General features: G+C 40.1%; 1 protein-coding gene across 2 annotated transcripts in view; it reads left to right on the top strand.

The window, feature by feature from the left end:
• CTTNBP2 (cortactin binding protein 2) overlaps nucleotides 1–18,328 on the top strand; it is a 151,968-nt gene that overhangs the window by 128,143 nt on the left and 5,497 nt on the right. Inside the window, exons 13-22 of one of the 2 annotated variants that reach the window (XM_019543425.1) lie at nucleotides 616–702; nucleotides 788–887; nucleotides 4,452–4,604; nucleotides 4,857–5,044; nucleotides 9,210–9,388; nucleotides 10,309–10,514; nucleotides 10,794–10,973; nucleotides 12,292–12,352; nucleotides 13,247–13,379; nucleotides 15,113–15,214. In XM_019543425.1, coding sequence (XP_019398970.1) covers nucleotides 616–702; nucleotides 788–887; nucleotides 4,452–4,604; nucleotides 4,857–5,044; nucleotides 9,210–9,388; nucleotides 10,309–10,514; nucleotides 10,794–10,973; nucleotides 12,292–12,352; nucleotides 13,247–13,379; nucleotides 15,113–15,214 — 1,389 coding nt within the window. Of the gene's footprint in view, nucleotides 1–615; nucleotides 703–787; nucleotides 888–4,451; nucleotides 4,605–4,856; nucleotides 5,045–9,209; nucleotides 9,389–10,308; nucleotides 10,515–10,793; nucleotides 10,974–12,291; nucleotides 12,357–13,246; nucleotides 13,380–15,112; nucleotides 15,215–18,328 lie in introns of those variants that run through there. The other variant, XM_019543426.1, reaches the window with a different exon arrangement.

Here is an 18,328-nt window from a genome sequence, read left to right as displayed (position 1 = left end):
ATCCACAAGTAGTTTTGATTCTAAATGAGTTTTAATTTTCCAGAAAACTATGTGATATATTATGAATATCAATTAGAGATGGCTTTGTCATTCAGGTAAAGGTTAACACCTGTTTAAGTAAAAAAAAAAGGGAATTAGACATGTGGACAAATAGCTGGACTCTAACAGGAAGTTAGTTCTAGCATACGAACAACTGACTTCAGATTCTAGTAGCTAAATTGTAATGCTTTACCTGTCAGGTTAGTATTCTCATTGAAATACTTGTTGTGGATTATCCAGTCCCAACTTGATCTTTTTTTGGCATAGGATTTGATTAAGTTACCTCTAGCTAGTGCACCCTTATTCATCAAGTTTAACCAGTAGTGAAACATAATTTTTTTACATAGTTTTTATAAATTAAGAAAACTTCCATTTAATTTCTTGAAATATAGATTTGTCTTTAAAGCAGCAGCATACCAATACTTAATATTTAAGAGCATTAACTAGTAACACATCTTGGTTCCAATAATATGAAATAAAAAAATTCCAACCTCCATTTAGGTTTTGGTTATTTTTGTTTGGTTGTAAAATATCCCAGCCTGCAAACATTCATGTTATATTTACTTTCACCTACAGGTTGAACAATACCATAATGTCATCTTTCATGGTCCAGAAGGAAGTTTACAAGACTATATAGCATATCAGATAGCACTCTGCATGAAGGTATTGAGACAAAATACCCTCCCAAAAAATAGTCTGGAATTGAGAGCATGTAAAGCTTCACTAAACCTGTGAATTTTCAATACAGCAAAAACAAGTGGCTGCAGGATTCACCTGTGAAATAGTTAAAGTTGACGTGGATGCTGATTTCTGTAAGGAGCAGCTTGCAGAAATATTCATTAAAAGCGGTAAGATTATTTCAGAAAATCTGGTTTTAATAACTAGAAGACAAAGTTTTAATAATGCATACAAAATAAGCATATTAACATGTTTTGCATAGACTAGGGCAAACGCTAATAAAATTTTGAATTTTTCAGAAACTGGAGATAAAAGACAAGTCTCTTGTGTAAGCTAATACTAAAGGTGACATTTCCATGCTTTGTGTAAAGGTTTGTGTAAACTTGATGCAAGTTCTGTTAAAGAGTTCTTAATTTCCTCTATCCCCTTTCCATTGTACTAAGGAAATTGAACCAGATAAAACGTCCATCCTTGCTTCATCATTCCATGAGTACAGAACTTCACCTTCTTCCAGACTATTAGCATCTTTCCCAAACAACAGAATCTAATTTAGAACTTTTATTAAAAAGTTGGATATATAGAATCATAAGTAGTATGTTTCTAGAACTACAAAGGCACTATAAAAAGAGTAATCAAATAACTTGAATTAAGGGAAACCCAAAGTATCATTAGCCAGAGTGTAACTCTAACTTGTCCTGAAGTTTTGTTTACTCTCTACTGTGTTAGTCCACTGGAATTTTTTTTAGTCGGGATGCTGGTTGCCATAATCCCCTCCCTTGAATCAGACTACTGCTTTATAACTGTCACCTTTTAGGTTAAATATTTCCACATTGCTGTTGTGTCTTCATCACAGAATATTTGTGGTTCATGGTCAGCACAGATCATTACCAGTTCCTGACTTTCTGGATTTTCAGCAACCTCAGGGTTTTTCACTAATGTCCTTGCAGTGGTGGTGGTCTACCTGCGTATAACAACTGCAGTACTTGGACACCTGGCTAATGAAGGACAAATCTTCCCAGTAGGTAGCAGGAGAGATTGTATATCTTGTACCTGTTTCACACCCAGGAGCTCAGGACAAATCCTTGAAAGCTGAACTTGTTCTCAGTACAGAGCCTGAAATTTAAAGAGATTACCAGCCATCATTTACCTTCCCCTCGAGGGATTCCAGATCTTGACTGAAATAATAGTTCAGCCTGAAAGTCATCCATCATTAAGAGACAGAACCTGCATATTTCTCCTGGTTCACATGGCTTTGTGTATCTGCATGATGCTCTAAGCCAGGATACACTTCAGCTACACACAGGGGCTAATTAAAGTAAATGTCTGCCCTAGACAAAGTGGCTGCCTATACATGTGTTCCCGGACAACCGCTCTAATTAAAATACCTCAGTGTTGCACATATTAAGCCCCTGCATGTTTAAAAATGGCTGCGGGACACTATCTGGACCTCATTCGATGAGGTTTAGTTAGAGTGCTCCACAGCCGTTTTAAAACACATGGGGTCTTGAGACACGTGATGTTGCTGTGACTCTGCAGCATTTTAATTCAAAAAACCTATATTAAAGGAATTGTAATTTAAATGAAGTCTGCTCCAACAATTGGAATGCCAGCGAGCACATGTATCGGCAGCCAGTGCTTGCAGTTCCCCTTCTATTCCATTCTTCTCTGATGTACTGAAAAGATCCAGCCAGCACTTACAAGGGCATCACTTTCATTGCCTCAGACCCAGATGTCAATAGTAAAACATGCCCTGCTGCTGGGTTGAGGAGTATACATATAGGTAGGTCATCTTCAGTTTCCAGGCTTTGGATTATATGAGCAGATGAAAAAGCACATCCATATTTGTGGAGTTTGGAGCACAAAGCTTCCCAATCATTTCTATGTTATGTCTCGAGATTTCTCATCTATTTTACAATGAACAATACCACTGCTATGTTTTATATCAGCAGGCAAGGTGGTGCAAGGTTTTCCTTGTGGAAAGCAGTAGAACGTTTGTCATTAGATATACCTCTCCCTTGCCTTCAAAGAAGCATGTCAGATATTCTCAGCAGATATTCTCAGCACAGTGCCTCAAGCTACAAATAAGTGGTTTTGAACACCACCTTGTCTAGAGATCAGAGTTTTGTCTTTCTCAGTAAAGGGTGTAGGATCTCCTGTTCTAGTGGAATTCTTATCTGACACTGAAACATTCTGTGAACAGGGAGGCTGTTGTATGCCCGCTTGCCTGATTCTTTAATCCTGAGAGTGCTGCTTGCAGTGGAACATGGATGTATAGCTTATCCTGCTGACCTGAGCCTGACCAAAGCAATTTGATTCCTGAATCATGCTCATCTGTCGTTAAGGAGCTTCAAGATGTTGCTAGTGCTCCCAGATGTGCTTTCTTGGGAAAAAATGGGGAGGATACTCAGTCTATGCCTGAAGTCCTCCATTTTCCAGCCTGGATTCTGTGCTCTGTGTAGTAATAAAACCTGTTCTTCTCCTGGCAGAGAGATGTTCTGCTGGAGCCAAAATAGAATAGCATATCTCAGAATTCAGTCAGGATCCACAATATCGGCCTTTCTTTGAATTGCCAAAGAAAGGCAAATCAGTCTTTTCTCATCCTGAAGAACAAAAGTTCCTGAGGGGCCTGACCAAAGTGTTTCCTCAAGTTAAGTGATCTGATTGAGTGGGACCTGAATTTAGCCTTCAGAAATGTGATGAGTTATATCCATTTGAACCTATGACATCTTGTTCATTCTGTCAACTATCCACAAAGACAGCCTTCTTTTAGTAATCTTCGGAAAATCTTCCATATCAGTTGGAAGAACAGAAGAATAAATGCCGGTGTTCTGGCTCAAGGAAACAGCACCAGCATTGAAGCCATGTTTATACAGCACCAGCTCCACTCTAGAGGTGGGCAAAAGAAGAAATGCAATATTAATATCATTACCTGGGAGACCTGAACACTGAATTATCCACAATGGCATTGATGATTTTGCGCATAATAACCTCACTATGGTGGCAGATATATGACAAAGACAAAGGAAAGAACTGTGACTCGCCATCACCAGGATCTACTCCTTCCTTCCTGAACGGTTTGCCATATCTGCAGTCTTACGTGTGTGGATCTCAAATCAGCTTCTTCAGTCTTCTGCAGACTTGCCACTGACTTGCGTATATATTGAAGAATGTCATCTTCATATTGAGGGACTTCCAGTGATCAAATCTTCAGGCGAATTGCTGGTTACTGTTATTACTGACTAGATTTAAATAGGCAAGTTTCTTAAAAAAAAAAAAAAGAAGACCCCAAACCTAGCTTTTCTAGGTGGTGTTTGGGAATTTCAACCGCTTATTTAAATATTATTGTATCTGGTTTGTTACCCTTGGGTTTTTTGTTTCGTTTTGATTTGATTTGATCGCTGAAGATGGGTTTTAGAGATTTCTTCTTGGGCAATAAAATTTTTGGAACTCAGCCAGGCAAACATAGTGAATCTCTGGAGCATGTAAATAGCATCTTTGCTTTATCACATGCTCATTTCTCCACTCACAATGAACAAGCTTTTGTTACAGGTGCAGATGTAGTCTTTATACCTTTTTTATTTTTTGAATATGAAATACTCTATACTCCATTCGCTTGTTCTGTTTTTTCAATAAACGCAGAAGGCAAAAACAAAGATAAATGTTGTTAAATGCAATATTTATAATAAAAAAGTTTTTGTCATAAGTAGATATTTAATTGGATTTTTATATTACAGCTTGTCTAATCCCAGTGAAGCAGCTTCCTATAAGCAAGAAAACTATTGTGATTTTAGAGAATCTAGAAAAAGCATCCTTATCTGAATTGCTTGGGGACTTTTTGGCACCTCTTGAGAATCGTGGCTCTGAAAATCCCTGCACTGTTCAAAGAGGTATTTAAAAAATGGGTAGAGAAATGTTTACTTTAATAGTTACCATATGATGGATTAATTAAAAGAATTAAATGTCATATTTTGGCTTCATATATCATTCCAAAACAACTGTTCCTAACTGCATGTGATAAATTTTAAAGTTCATTATTTCCAATTTAATTTATTTGTAATAACAGCAATGTTACTAACATTTATGTAAAATTACAATAATCAAAACTTTTATGCAGTAAAATGTCTCTGGTTCATTTTTAGCAGATGGCGTTTCTGAGGCATATTACTTTCATGAGAACTGCTTTCTAATGGGAACAATCGCAAAGTGTCGTCTTCAAGGTTCTGACTTGGTGGTTCAGCAACATTTCCGCTGGGTTCAGCTAAGGTGGGATGGAGAACCGATCCATGGCTTGCTTGAAAGATTTTTAAGAAGGAAAGTTATAAACAAGGTAGGAGCAACTGGTTGGGCCTTCAGGGGATTTTGTTCAGTATAGATGTTATGAAATGTACATAGTGTTATTGCCAAAAGAAGACTCCCATAAATAAGAGAATTATTCAGAAAGTGTTCCTTTCCCTTTTAAAACATTTAACCATAAAAAAAACAAGAAGTTCACCCTCCAGAACTGTACTTAAATAACGATTTTACACTACATTACAAACAAGCCAAGTGTCCCTTTCAGGGATAAACGTATCTGCAAGTATTGTACTTGGCCACAAGTAGGAAGGTGAATAGCACCGGTCTGCCATTGATAAAAGTAGAATGGTACATAGTTAAACTATTTTTAAACTAAAAACAAAATTGGCTTAAATGAAGCATCAACTTAAGTCACACTGAGGTGTTTTCTAGGACTCAGCTTTATCAACTTGTATATGAATCGCTTACCCTGTTTACATTAGGTGCCAGTCCCTTTAAAATCATATCAATGCTAAATTTGGCTGGGGAAGGAGGTGAGTTCTAACTTTTCAATGAAAAATAAAATATTTCAGATAAACCCCCAAAATGTTTCTGTTTGAAAATATTTCAAGCCTCACATCTCTGTCATAGGCTGAGATTCCCGGTTTGTTCTAGATGTCTCATGATTCGTCATGGTCACTTCTTGTAATTGGGAAAGCAGCTCTGTCACAGGAGATGCCTGGCTAGCTGAGGAGACTGGCCCAGAAAGGAGAACAGGAGGAAACTGAACTACAGGTCCCATGAAGCATCGGGGTAGATTACCCAGATGGAAATATTTTGTCCAACCTCTAAAATATTTTAGTTTTGAGTCAAACCTTTTATTAGGAGGAGATTTTGATTTTTTCAACAAAAAAAATGAAATTTTCTGCAGAAAGCAGAGACGTTTCAAAAATGTAGTTTGTCAAAAACTTGATTTTATATTGAAACTAGTTTGGATGGCAAATTTTTACCCAACCCCATTTAAAGTGTTTTGGCTAGTATGTGATAAAATGTGACTATTTTTCATTCTCTAGACAGCTCCAAGGTTTGTATTTGGTGATAAAGATATTTATGAAATTGACTTCTTCTGGGGCTGGACTGAAAAATTCTAGGCCCCTCTACGTGTGCAGGTAAAGATGCAGTGGGATTTAATGCACAACGCACGCAGTTGTACCGCCTACCATTCCACACATGCATGGCAGGAGGCACGACTGTGGGATCACATATGAGATCCCATCGTGCCTTATTGCTGGTGCAGGAGGAGCCCAATCCCAGGCAAGAAGCAAGTTCCTGTGGCTGGGAACCCCACACACCCCAGTTAATTTCACAATATCTGTAATATGTAGACGGGGCCTTAGTTACTAAAAACTTGCCATTTGGGTTCCATTTAAACTAGCAATCTAAAAGTGAAAGATTACCTAAACTGGAAGTAAATGACAAAGCTACCCAACAACCAACCTCACCAGCCATGCTTTAAAAATAAAATATATCTAACTTGTACATTACAAAACTTTGAATTTCTAATTACTTGATAGAGCCAAGAATCTAATGTTGCCTATAATATGAAAACAAAAAAAACCTGTCTTGTAATAGAGTGAATTACCTGTTTGGGAATCTGTAAGATAATCATTGTAGGCTAATACTTTACTATATTATTAACAGAGGCATTTAGTTTTAATTCTTACTTTTCTAGCACATAAAGAGATTGTGATCCCATAAGAACTAGGTGTTTTACTGCATATCATCTTAAAATTAGCATGTATTTTATATTCTGAAGATAAACTGTTCAGAGCCAGCAGGGCTGTGCAACATTAGTTTGACCTTACCACCTAAGTTCCTTAGGTTTACACCTTCACAGATTTTTTTATTCGCCCAAGAATAATAATGTGCAAGGTTTTTAAATCTAAATGAAGAGATACCATGAAATGTTAATTTAGAGGAAATTGTTCTTCCCAAATTCATTCAGCTTATTTATTCAAAATTGGCTGCTCAAAAATCCATGCAAGTTTCTAACTTGTTGTAGCAAGGTTATTGATCTACAGAAATCTGGTGGTAATAGTTATTATTTTGGAGGGATATATTTGTTTTATATCCTTCTGCATCCCTTTGTTTTGTTTGGGGGGTTACTCTCCCACCTCCCCCATGAAGGTGTACTCTGTTTGTTCTGAATCACTGAAGGGTTGTTTGTTTGGTTGAATGCAAAATATTGGGCTAAATCTTGTTTCAGATTCCCATCCCTAAGGTTCTTATGTAGCCATGGAGTCTTTGGGGAGAAGGGCAACATATAAATTGAATGAATGAATAAAGAACAGCAATATTTTCACTTCAGATGATTTAGATTGTTTTCACCAGTGGCAGAACAAGATGCCTTGCATGCCTGCCTGCTGGTAGAGGATGAGAGCCCTGCTGCTGTTTAGCTCCATACTCCAGTGCAGGGGTGGGCAGTTATTTTAACAGAAGGGCCATTTAAGGAATTTTGGTCTGCTTTTGAGGGCCAGAGGGCATGGTGGGAGCTGACCCAACCTTAGACCACAGTCACAGCTGTTTATACCACCTAGCACGGTGTGGGGGGTCAGCCCAGGGAAAGGCCAATTTATCCTATCCACCCGTGGACCCATCCTCCCAACACCCACTGCCAAGGGCACTGGACCAAGTGGGTGGGGTGGGGACAGGCTCATGGGGTGGTGACAGTGCAGGGCTGAGGCTCAGGGCAGAGCCCTGGTCCACTCCTCCCATGTGGGCAGAGCCTGTGGAACTGGTCCCACATTGTTACCGTGCTGTAATCCCAGCCCCACCCACCTGTCCCGCTCCCGGATGCAGCCCTGTTCCGTCCAACAGGCTGAGCACACACTGCCCACAGGGGCCCCAGGCCAATCTCCATGGAAACTCTGCTCGCTTGCCTGCTCCATCTAGCACCCCCAGCAATGGGTGATGGGTGGATGGACCCAAGGTACCCAGGCAGCAGGGCTGGGGTCTGGTGGCGGCAGCAGCAATGGGATAGACATCTGCCCTTGAGTGGGGAAGCCAAGTCTAACTTCCACACTGCCCCTGCCCCACTGCCTCACCCCTTGGCCCTGCAGACTGCAGCTCCCAGCATGCCTGAGAGTTGCACACCAGGATAGAGCGGGCTGCACCAGGCAGCACCTCCACACCTTGTGGTGGCACAGGGGTCACTCATGACACAGCCTGAGCTGCCCCCCCAACACCTGGCTGGGCAGGACCAAGCAACCTACCATGGTCCAGATGGAATCACTCAGGTGGTGTTTGAAACTGTATCTTCTGTTTCATATTAGTGTGCTCCAAACACCAGGAGCCACAAGCAAGGCATTGATCATTGTTCTCTCCATCACTAAACCAGGGGCACTGCAACATGCATTTAAGTGTATTGGATAAAATAGATAAACAAATCTAGCATCATTTTGGAGCCCTCGCTTTTCCAGGATGCTATTCTTTCACTGAGCCACCTTCTGCCTGGAGTGTGCAATAGACAATGCCTTAAGCAAGGCCTGGTAGTTCAAGCACTTTACTGAGAAGCAGGAAATGCAGTTTCAAACCCTCTCTAAGGGAGGGATGCCTGAAACCTGGATCTTCTGTTCCATTCCTGGTGTCCTAACAGTTAGGCTATTGGGTTTATAATCTTAAGGAGGATCCTTCTCCTCCAACAGCAATAAACGCTAACTAATCATGTTTCTGAGTGTTGTTCCTGGTCTTACACAGTGTCACATGCTTGCTCAGACAGTTCTCCTCTCCCCAGGCACCTACACATCCTGAGTGCAACCTACTAACCACACTCAGAAGGGAAACATAGGTGCATGTAGCTACATTGAACCCTAACTGTGATTAAGTGCCAAAGACATCAGTTACATGACTATTAAGTGCCTCATATATGTACTAAGGTGAAAGAATCTCTAGCCACATGTCCACAAAATTATTTGAACCTTTTATTTTTTGTGTAATCATATTATATGTTTAAGGAAACAAGGTTTAATGCATGAGGTGTTCAGAATACTTGATGCAGATTTACTCTGACTTTTCCAGATCATTAAAGGAGGCGTTTTTGTTTTTAATTGTAACTGATTTTCATAATATTCAAGTAACTATAAACCAAGCCCCCCTTTCTTCCTTCTTGATACCAGTATTAAATTATGTAAAACCCTGTGTCTTTTTTTTCCCCTCTCTAGTTCAGAGGTAAAGTGCCACCTCCATACAATCCAGTGTGCAAGGTCATCGACTGGATTCTTGCTGTTTGGCACCAGCTGAACTCCTGCTTATCCCGGCTAGGTGCACCTGAAGCAGTCCTAGGGCCAAAACACTTCTTCTCTTGTCCAGTGGTGCCTGGTTATGGTCATATGACAGTGAAGTAAGATTTATAGTCTCTCTTTGGCAATGTAAAGGTACAGTGAGATACAGCAGCTCCCCCCATCTCAGCCCCTAGCCATTTCTACCTTTGACTTGATTTTGATTTCTTTAAAAGTGTAACATTAACCATATTCATAATACTTAGTCTTGGGGTAATTACAACAAACCCGTTGAAGTCTTTTAATTTACCGATATGTACTTTCAGACATAATTCCACCTCAATGTATTTTTATCCAAGAATATACATAAAATAAACACAGCTGCAGTTAATACTTACTGGCTGTTTATTGGCGGTGTGGTGGCAAACTGTGTTGTCACATAAATGCTTATAATTAGGTTCCATTAACAACTCAGTCCTATTGTTTCAGTTTCTCTGGCTGAACAGGAAGCTCAGCAAACTATCAGTGCAGTTTTTTTGCACCAAGAAGTGTTCTGATTTTTTTTTTTTAAATCACACCTTGGATTCTGAAGAGCAGAACAAATAAATCAGGAGAATTATCAGTTCACACACTCAGCTTGCCCAGCTTCTTTTTTTGGCCTTGGTCTTAAAAATTAAATGTGATCATCTAAAGAATAGTATTTTGGGTTTTATTTTTTTATTTATTTGTTTTTGCTTTATTATGCTATGAAAGGGCCTTACCTTAGCATAGTTTTTTTTCTGTTTTATGCGTTAGAAGCATTAGGTAGCTCGCAGCTAGTGTTCTTGCGTATTATGAGCTTGATCAAGACATGCAGATTGAAAGACAGACACAGGGATGGATTTAAGCAGAGACCTTATTTTCTAATGTTTAAAAACGATATCTCAAAGGACAAAATGTACCTCTGCACCCTATTGGAACTCCCCCATAATAGGTCAGATATGTGTAAAATTTCTTTGACAGTGTGTCCTGAAGAAATTTTTCTTGCTTATATGCTTCAAAGGTGGATGTCCAAGCTATGGAATTCTGTAATTGCCCCCAGAGTTCAAGAAGCAATACTCTCCAGAGCCTCTGTGAAGAGACCATCTGCACTGGGACAAACAGCAGCCAAAAAATACCCTAGCCAAGGACAACAGGCTGTGGTTAAAGCTGCACTCAGTATCTTGTTAAATAAAGCTGTCCTGCATGGCTGCCCTCTTCCTAGAGCAGGTACTAATAATACTTCTCAGCTGAAAAGCAAGTAGTTTGTATATTAGAATGTCTTAAGCAGAATTAGTAACGTTTAATAATTATGCTAAACCTACTTTAGAAAGCTTTTTTGCAGGTGTGGTGCAAAGTGTTGCAGTTAAAAACATTTGTTCCCATTGAATGGAATGTACATGAGAAATGTCTATTATTCATATTAATTTCTTTGCTAACTGCTTGTCACTTTTTTGGCTACCTTGCACTATCAACATGACTTTTAAATGTGTGGTATTTTTGTTCAAGAGCTGGATCATTATAAATCAGACTTCAAGGGAGGAAATTTCCCTTTATCTGTGGTTGCAAGTTACAAAAGCTGTAACAAGAAAAAGGGTGAAAATGCTTCTTGGAGAAAAGTGAGCACAAGTCCTCGTAAGAAGTCAGGCCATTCATCATCATGGAACAAGCAGGAGACAAGCAGAGATGGTAAAGCTTTTTGTGTTTTGAGTCATGGAAAAGGTGTTAGGGGTTGACTTAATAGGTTAGGTTGTCTCTGTTCCATGGAAGAAGGAAGTATTAAAATTCTGTTTCTTTTGCAGATATGAGATTGGAATGTTTATTTATTTTCTTTATTTTTTAGGAACTCCTTTAATTTTCAATAAAAACAGCTGACATTTAATATTCATTTGTGAAAACTGTTTGACTCTCTTTTCTGGTGCTTACACGTATCTGGTTTAAACTTATTCTTGTAGTTAAATACCCTCCCCCTTATTTCTGGTACATAAAGAGGTAAACAGTATTGTAAAGAGATTAATTTTATAATATTATTTTGTGCATGTTTTACAAACACACAGCAATAATGTAAACATTCCTGTTCTAAGTAAGAATAAAAGCAAATATGCTCCTTCTTGTTATGCATTAATTCAGTTTTGCCAGCTGATTTGACTTAAACCAGTTTAGAACGTGGGTGGTAGACCTCTAAAGAATGACATAGGATACAGTAAGAAATTATGTTGGAAGTGCAAGTTAGTCATACACTGGATATATCCACACAAGATGCTTTACTACACCATATACTAATCTACTGGTGGCTGGCAGGGAGCATGAGGATAAAGCTCCCCCTGGCTGTTGCAGCTGGTAGAGCAGGGCAGAAGCAAGAGGGAGCACATGTGGACATGCTCCTAGGTAGGCTTACTGGGACTTTAATGTACAGTAAAAGTACTGTGCAAGTAAAACATACTTTGAATTAATATCACCTATAGAAATGCCCACTTTTATCTATCTCAAAATGGAGAACATTATCATGCCATTATACAAGTCTGTGGTGCATCCGCATTTCAAATACTGTGTGCAGTTCTGGTCTTTGCATCTCAAAAAGGATGTAGTAGAATTAGAAAAGTCACAAAATAGGGAAACAAAAATGATCAGAGGTATGGAGCAGTTGCCATACCAGAAGAGACTCATCATTTCAAAGACAAGTTGGTTGTTTTCCTTCTCCCCCTCATTTGACTAGTAATTTCTGTTTGGTTGGATCAAGAGATATGTTACTTGCAGGCATTTGGCAGAACTTGGAGGGGGGAAGAAAGCCTACTATAGCCAACTTACCCTAAGAAAGGGGTAGCTCTGGCCCCTTTGTCTAATTCAGCAATGCAGTGGGACCTTAAAGCTATTCTGAAAAGATACAGAGGACATGGCTAAAGTATGCTGCACTTTTAGCCGTTGAGAGTATAATTAGCCAATGAATGAGAATAACAATATCGAGTTATGCTTTGTACTAATAACTTAACTTTGCCTCCTTTTGCAGGTGTGAAAGCTAAGAGCACATTGCAACAAAATAGTAACAAAAAGGCTTCTCTCACCAAAAAGTAAGTAGGCTTTGGATTCTAGTACCTAGCAAAAAGTAAAGATAGCAGAACTGTATCGCAAATAAGTTCACTTTTGTGAGCAAATGGAGTTTTTATTGGATTTGGATCCTCTTTAGTTTCAGAACTAAAGAATTGTAGGCTTTTTTCACTCTAATTCTGGAAAAATAATTTCAGGCTTTTGTGCCTTGTTTTGGTAGCTCAACGCTTGCAGAGCTTACTTCTATATGTTGTTCAAACTGTCTAAGACCTAAGTAATAGTATATAAGATTCCAAATATTTGGCCTTACAAAAGGCAGATGGCTGCCTTTTCACCTGAAGTCATACCAAAAAGAACCTCTGGCTATTTCAACCTGGTGGCTGACAATCTAAAAATGTAAAATACTTGCATTTTAGCTTAAATAACAGGATTTCTTTAAGTAGCTAATGGAAGTGGCAGAAGGGAGCTGCATTTTATGCCACCACATAGGAGACTGAAGTCCAGATTTGAGACTTAGAGACCATCATATTCACAGCTTTGCAGAGGCACCTAATTCTTTGCATTTCTAAAACAATATCTTCTGTCCAAAAAATGAGCAGCTGAGAGCTTTGGCATTGAACTGATTTAGGCAGTTGTACATGCTAGCAGAAACATCTCTCATTGGAATGGTGGAGATCAGAGATTAAATTGGATAGGAGAAGGTCTGTAATTAAGCAACAAAATTAATGCCTAGAAAACCACTGAGAGCTACAGCAGCCTGCATCTGGGATAGTATTTGTACTCCAGAAAGTTGCTGAGATCACTGTGCAGTTGTACAGTGTTTGTAAAAAGAGAATGCTATCACTGAAGCCCTCAAAGATAACGGTTTGATTGTCATGGCCCTTGTTCAGTTATTTTTTCTTGTTTTGCTTCCATAGATCCCCAGAGAATGATCAGATAAGAGTATTAGATCTGGAGCAAAGGCTGTCCCTTGGTTTTGACGATGAAGTAGACCTTGTGCGAGAACTTCAGTGTATGTGTTCCAGCAAATCAGAGTCTGATATCAGCAAGGTAAATACAGGAGTTTTCAATAACTTGCATCATTAACTAGCAGCTATTTGCACCATAAAGTATTTTAGAATTATAAATACTTTTTGAACTGAAATACATTCTGAACTGAAGAGGAGCCAGAGTGCGCTAATAAATGAAATGATTGAGACTTTTGTGATTTATTATATACTTTATAAAGTGAAACCTTAAATGTTATATCATATTACATGTTCATAGGAATTTGTAGTGTACATTATAATTTACCAATTCATACATGGTAAGGAACTGAAAGTCATATGAGAGAGCCTACTCCTATGTGTAGGAACATACCTAAATAGCAGCAAAGGTGCACTGTGCAGCAGCTCCTATAATCTTTTTCTTTTCACTGCACTCTATCCCCCAACCCTGATTGCCCTGGTGGCCCTGCTGCTTCCTGCTGATTGGCTGAGAGGCAAAGACTGCTTTTAAATAATCCATGTTTTTTTGCCTTCCAGCTGATCAGCAGCAAGGCCACCAGACCCCTTCAGCCAATCACTGGCAGGAGGCAAAAAAGTGCAGCATATTTAAAACTGCAGTCTTTGCCTCCCAGTCAATGAGCGGCGAGCAGCAGGGCTGCCAGGGCCTCTCCACCAATCAGTGGTGATGGGGCACGTGGTGAAAAGAGCAAGATTAAAGGAGCCTCTGCACAGCACACTTCCATCGTGATTTAGGCAGGTCCCTACCTCTGTGGTTGCCTTCTCACACAGCCATACTGCTTAGCTTTCATTAATTCAGTCTTTCTAAGTGCCTGTAAATCCAAATGAAGTTGCTTCCACTGGAAGAACACCTTATAGTCCAGTAGAAACAGAAAGTTTTTTCTAATATGGACTGTACACTTAATTTGCTTAATGCAATCCTGTTACTTTTCATTGTTACCCCAAAGTTCTCCCTAAATAACTACTTTCTTGCTTAAACCTTTCCAGGCATTTTGCTTTATTGTGTGCTCTGTGTGATCAAGGAGAAATCAGAAACCAGAAACTCAGTATCCCAGCCCAGCTTTGTTTGCTAAATGCCTACCCAAACTGGAAGATCTTACAGCCCTTCCAAAAGATGTCCAAGTTTGGGCTCTAGTGGCCCTTAAAATAGAGGGAGTAAATATGGGTGTCATAAGCACATTGATGGCACCTTACTCCAAATCTCTGCACAATCTCACCCAGCAGTCTCACATACACATTGAACAGAAGGAGCCCTGGGAGACCCCATAGGAAAGGCCCCAAGGGGCACTTACCCACAGTACACTCTGGGACATCCCTGCTAGGAAAGAGTGGAACCAATTTAGAGCATCCCTCCATTTTACATGACCCACCAGGTCATGTAAATGATTTGTCAGCACCTCGTATCCAGCTCAATCAAAGACCACTGAAAGGTCTATTAAAGTAAGAAGGGCAATTTCCTCTGGCGATCTCCAGGTGAAGATTGTTGATCAAGGCCAAAAGTGCAGTGTCTGTGCCCTATTCAAGATGAAAGCCAAACTAATGCAAGTCCAGGAATCCAATGGCATCCAGATATGCCTAGAGCTGTTGGGTAATAATCTTCCACAAAAAGTTGAATCTAGCCATATATCAAGTGAAAACGTATTAATCTTTTTCTTGATGTTTGCACACAAATCCCATGCCAGTATGTGCATTGAGACTAGATACCACTATCTTTTCCTTTTAGACATACTTTTACTTTTAGAAGTCTTTATATTTCAATTTATTGTTCTTCGGTTTTAGATTGCAGATTCTAAGGATGAGCTAATGATGTTCAGTAGCTCTCAGAATGATCCTTTGTTTTCAGCAAAAGTTCCTAATCCAAACAAAACAATGTCACAAAAGGTATGTGGAAAAGTAAATTTGGCTGTAGCATCAAGCATAACTGTGTGAAAACGGTTTTAAAAGTTTTCTAAAACTTATAAAAATTTGTAATTGATTTATGGGTGGGAACCAAAAGAATTTGTTTACTGCTCTAATACTTTACAGATGGAAAAGTAGCATAATTCCTAGTGAAATGATACACTGAACTAAATTTTATCCCAGGGTATCCGTGCTGTACTCACAGATACCCTGATTTGTTATTTGCATTTGTGCCTTCATGTGGTTTTTATGTTTTACATGAAAACTTCTACCAGGTTGAGTACTGTGGATGTTTGTTTATTCTTATAAGTTATTTTCCTTCTTTTTTTTAAATAGGAGTATTCTGGCTTTGGTTTTTGTAACAATCTTACAAGCTATAACATTATCAGTGGTCAATATGTTCTTTTCTTTTTTACATAAATGCTTGAATATGACTTTTTCTTACACCATCTTTTAGTTGGATGGTAAAGCTTGTAGCTGGCAGAAATTTTAAGAACCAATTTTAGAAGCTGGGAAAAAGGCTTATGATGCAAGTTTTAATGAGTTTACTATGCAAGCTTATTGAAAAGAAGGTCACTATGTATAGGCCCTTGTATATTCAAAAAACTATCTGAAGGCAAAGCCATTTTGACCTTCTAGATAAAGCACAGAAAGATCCAACAGTTGGAAGCTGAAGTTTAAATAAATTCAACCTCGGAATAAAATAGGAGGGTAATTAAACACTGGAGTGGATTACCCTGGGTGGCTATAACCCACCTTGTTCTTGGGGTCTTTTGGACAATATTAGATCACTTTTTATAGGATATAATTTTATCCATCTGCTAGAGAAAAATAACTCAGCATCCCTGCATGGGAGGGGTCAAGCTGGTAGGGTTACCGTGTTTCCAGGTCTAAAAAAGAGGACACCTGTCACAGGGTGTTGGGGGAAGGCAGGGGCAGGTAGAATATGATGGCGGGGCAGTGGTGCCCTGCCCTTGGCTCTGCCTATTCTGTTATTCTGTTCCCCCTCACTGACAAGCCACAGCCTCCCTCCCCTGCACTGTTGCCTCTCACTCTGTACCCACTGGCTCCAGCCCTGTCTGTGCCCCTCACTCACAAAGAGCAGTACCCTGCCCCGCACCCCTTGCTGGTGCCCTTCACTCCCAACCTGCATTCGCCTTGCACTGCCAGTGTCCTGCACACCCAATCCGCAGTCACCCCCCCACCGTGCCCCTCACTCCTGATCCGCAGCTCCTTGCCCCTCTGCTGGTGCCCCTCACTCCCGACCCACAGCCCTTTCTCCTGTGCCAGCCCTGCTGGTGCCCTGTACTCCCGACCCACAGACCCCTGCCCCCTCCTCCAGCCCTGCTGCTCTCTCTTACTCTCTGTCTTTTCCTGGCTTATCTGAGCCCATGTGAGGAGCACATGACCCCCGACAACCAATCACCTTGCCTGCTGATCCCATCCTGAAGCAGCCAGTTCAGGACAGCAGAAAACCCGGACATTTGCTCTTTTTTCAAAAACCTGCCTGGATACAGCACAGGGGTCCAAAAAAAGAGGACATGTCTGGGAAAACCCGGATGTATGGTAACCCTAACTGCAGGATGATCACTATGAACTCTCAAGTCCTTGAAGCTTCACATCTAGGTGTGTCCACTCATTTTCTGTTATTGGTCTTGGGAAGAGCAGAACTACCTATATAACCAGTAACATGCTCATAACACTTATAGTTCCACAGTTATGATTTTCTAAGAATCATGATCTTATGCTTCAAAGCTTCAGATTCATATTGGAGGGAACTCCCCTTCTCCCTCCAGGACTAGATGTATCTTAAACATTAGAAGTTGGTTGTCATTTGAGGTGAAACATTGTATGGGATATATAGGTATTCTCAGATAGTACACGGAGGCCTCTGTCCTGTATGCCTGGCTAGTGTATTAAGGTCATTACTAGGTTTTCCCCCAGGTGAGACTTGCAGGGACTTTGGCATTTTTGCACTTGGGGGACAGTTGCCTAATTGGATCTCTTCCCTAATCAATTCCCTGCCATTTTTGAGTCCTCTAGCATTTGTAGTACTTTTGTCATTGACAACTGAACAGTCTCCCATCCTGTAAGTATAACTCGTGTTTTTCATTCTCATGTGCACTGTCTTCAGTTTGGCTGTATTAAGACACATGTTGTTTGAGTCTGTCGAACCAAATTATTTAGGTCCCTCTGTAACTTGCCTTCACCATCTGCTATCACTCAGTTTTTATGACGAGTGCAAATGTCATCAATGTTGATAGATTGTTGATAAAATTAAATTAAGTAGCTCTGGAACAGGACAACCTCTGGGGAGCCACACACAGAAGTAATCCCATTTTATTGATATCTGCCCATTAATGGCTATATTTAGTGTTGTACATTTCCACTTTTTCTGCATCATTCTTTAGTTTCACCATCTGCATCTAGCAGTGGACCTATGCGGGACTTACCAGTTTCATTGTCCCTCACATCATAGAATCATAGAGAAGTAGGGCTGGAAGTAACCTCCAGAGGTCAACTCCTTACCTGAGGCAGGATCATCCTATCCAAACGCCCTATACAAATCCATAATTTAAAATTTTTGTAAAACAACCATCAATCCTGCCAAAACACAAGGCGTTAACACCCTAACCTGCAACAGATAAAGCAGGGGAGCCACAGCAGCCAATGTCCTGTTTCTGCCAGAGGTTGCTAACACATGTAAAAGGTTGCTAATATTGGTGCAGTATGTACCATCGGACTGTGGGGTAAAATTCCTTCCTGACCCCAGATATGGCGATTGCCTGAGCAGAGAGGCAAGACCCTCTAGCCAGGAACCTCTGACTTTAAGTACCAGCAGAAGCATTGGCATACTGCAGTCAAAATCCCCAGCCGTGGCTGCAGCCAACACCTAGTGCCTCTGAGAAAGGGTTAAAACCACATGTAACAGAAAGGGATGAGGGAGCAACCAGCAAAGCCCAGAAGCATGGGAGACACCCATGGTAGAACATAGGCATAGCTATGCCTAGATCAGGGGTAGGCAACGTTTTTTGATCAGAGTACCAAAAACCCCCCACAGTGCCTACCTTGGAAGGTGCCGGAGTGCCAGAAAAA

This window comes from Crocodylus porosus, unplaced genomic scaffold (genome assembly GCF_001723895.1).
Source record: "Crocodylus porosus isolate Cpor-Errol unplaced genomic scaffold, CroPor_comp1, whole genome shotgun sequence".
Classification (NCBI taxonomy): Eukaryota; Metazoa; Chordata; order Crocodylia; family Crocodylidae; genus Crocodylus; species Crocodylus porosus.
This window is presented reverse-complemented; position numbering and strand designations above follow the sequence as displayed.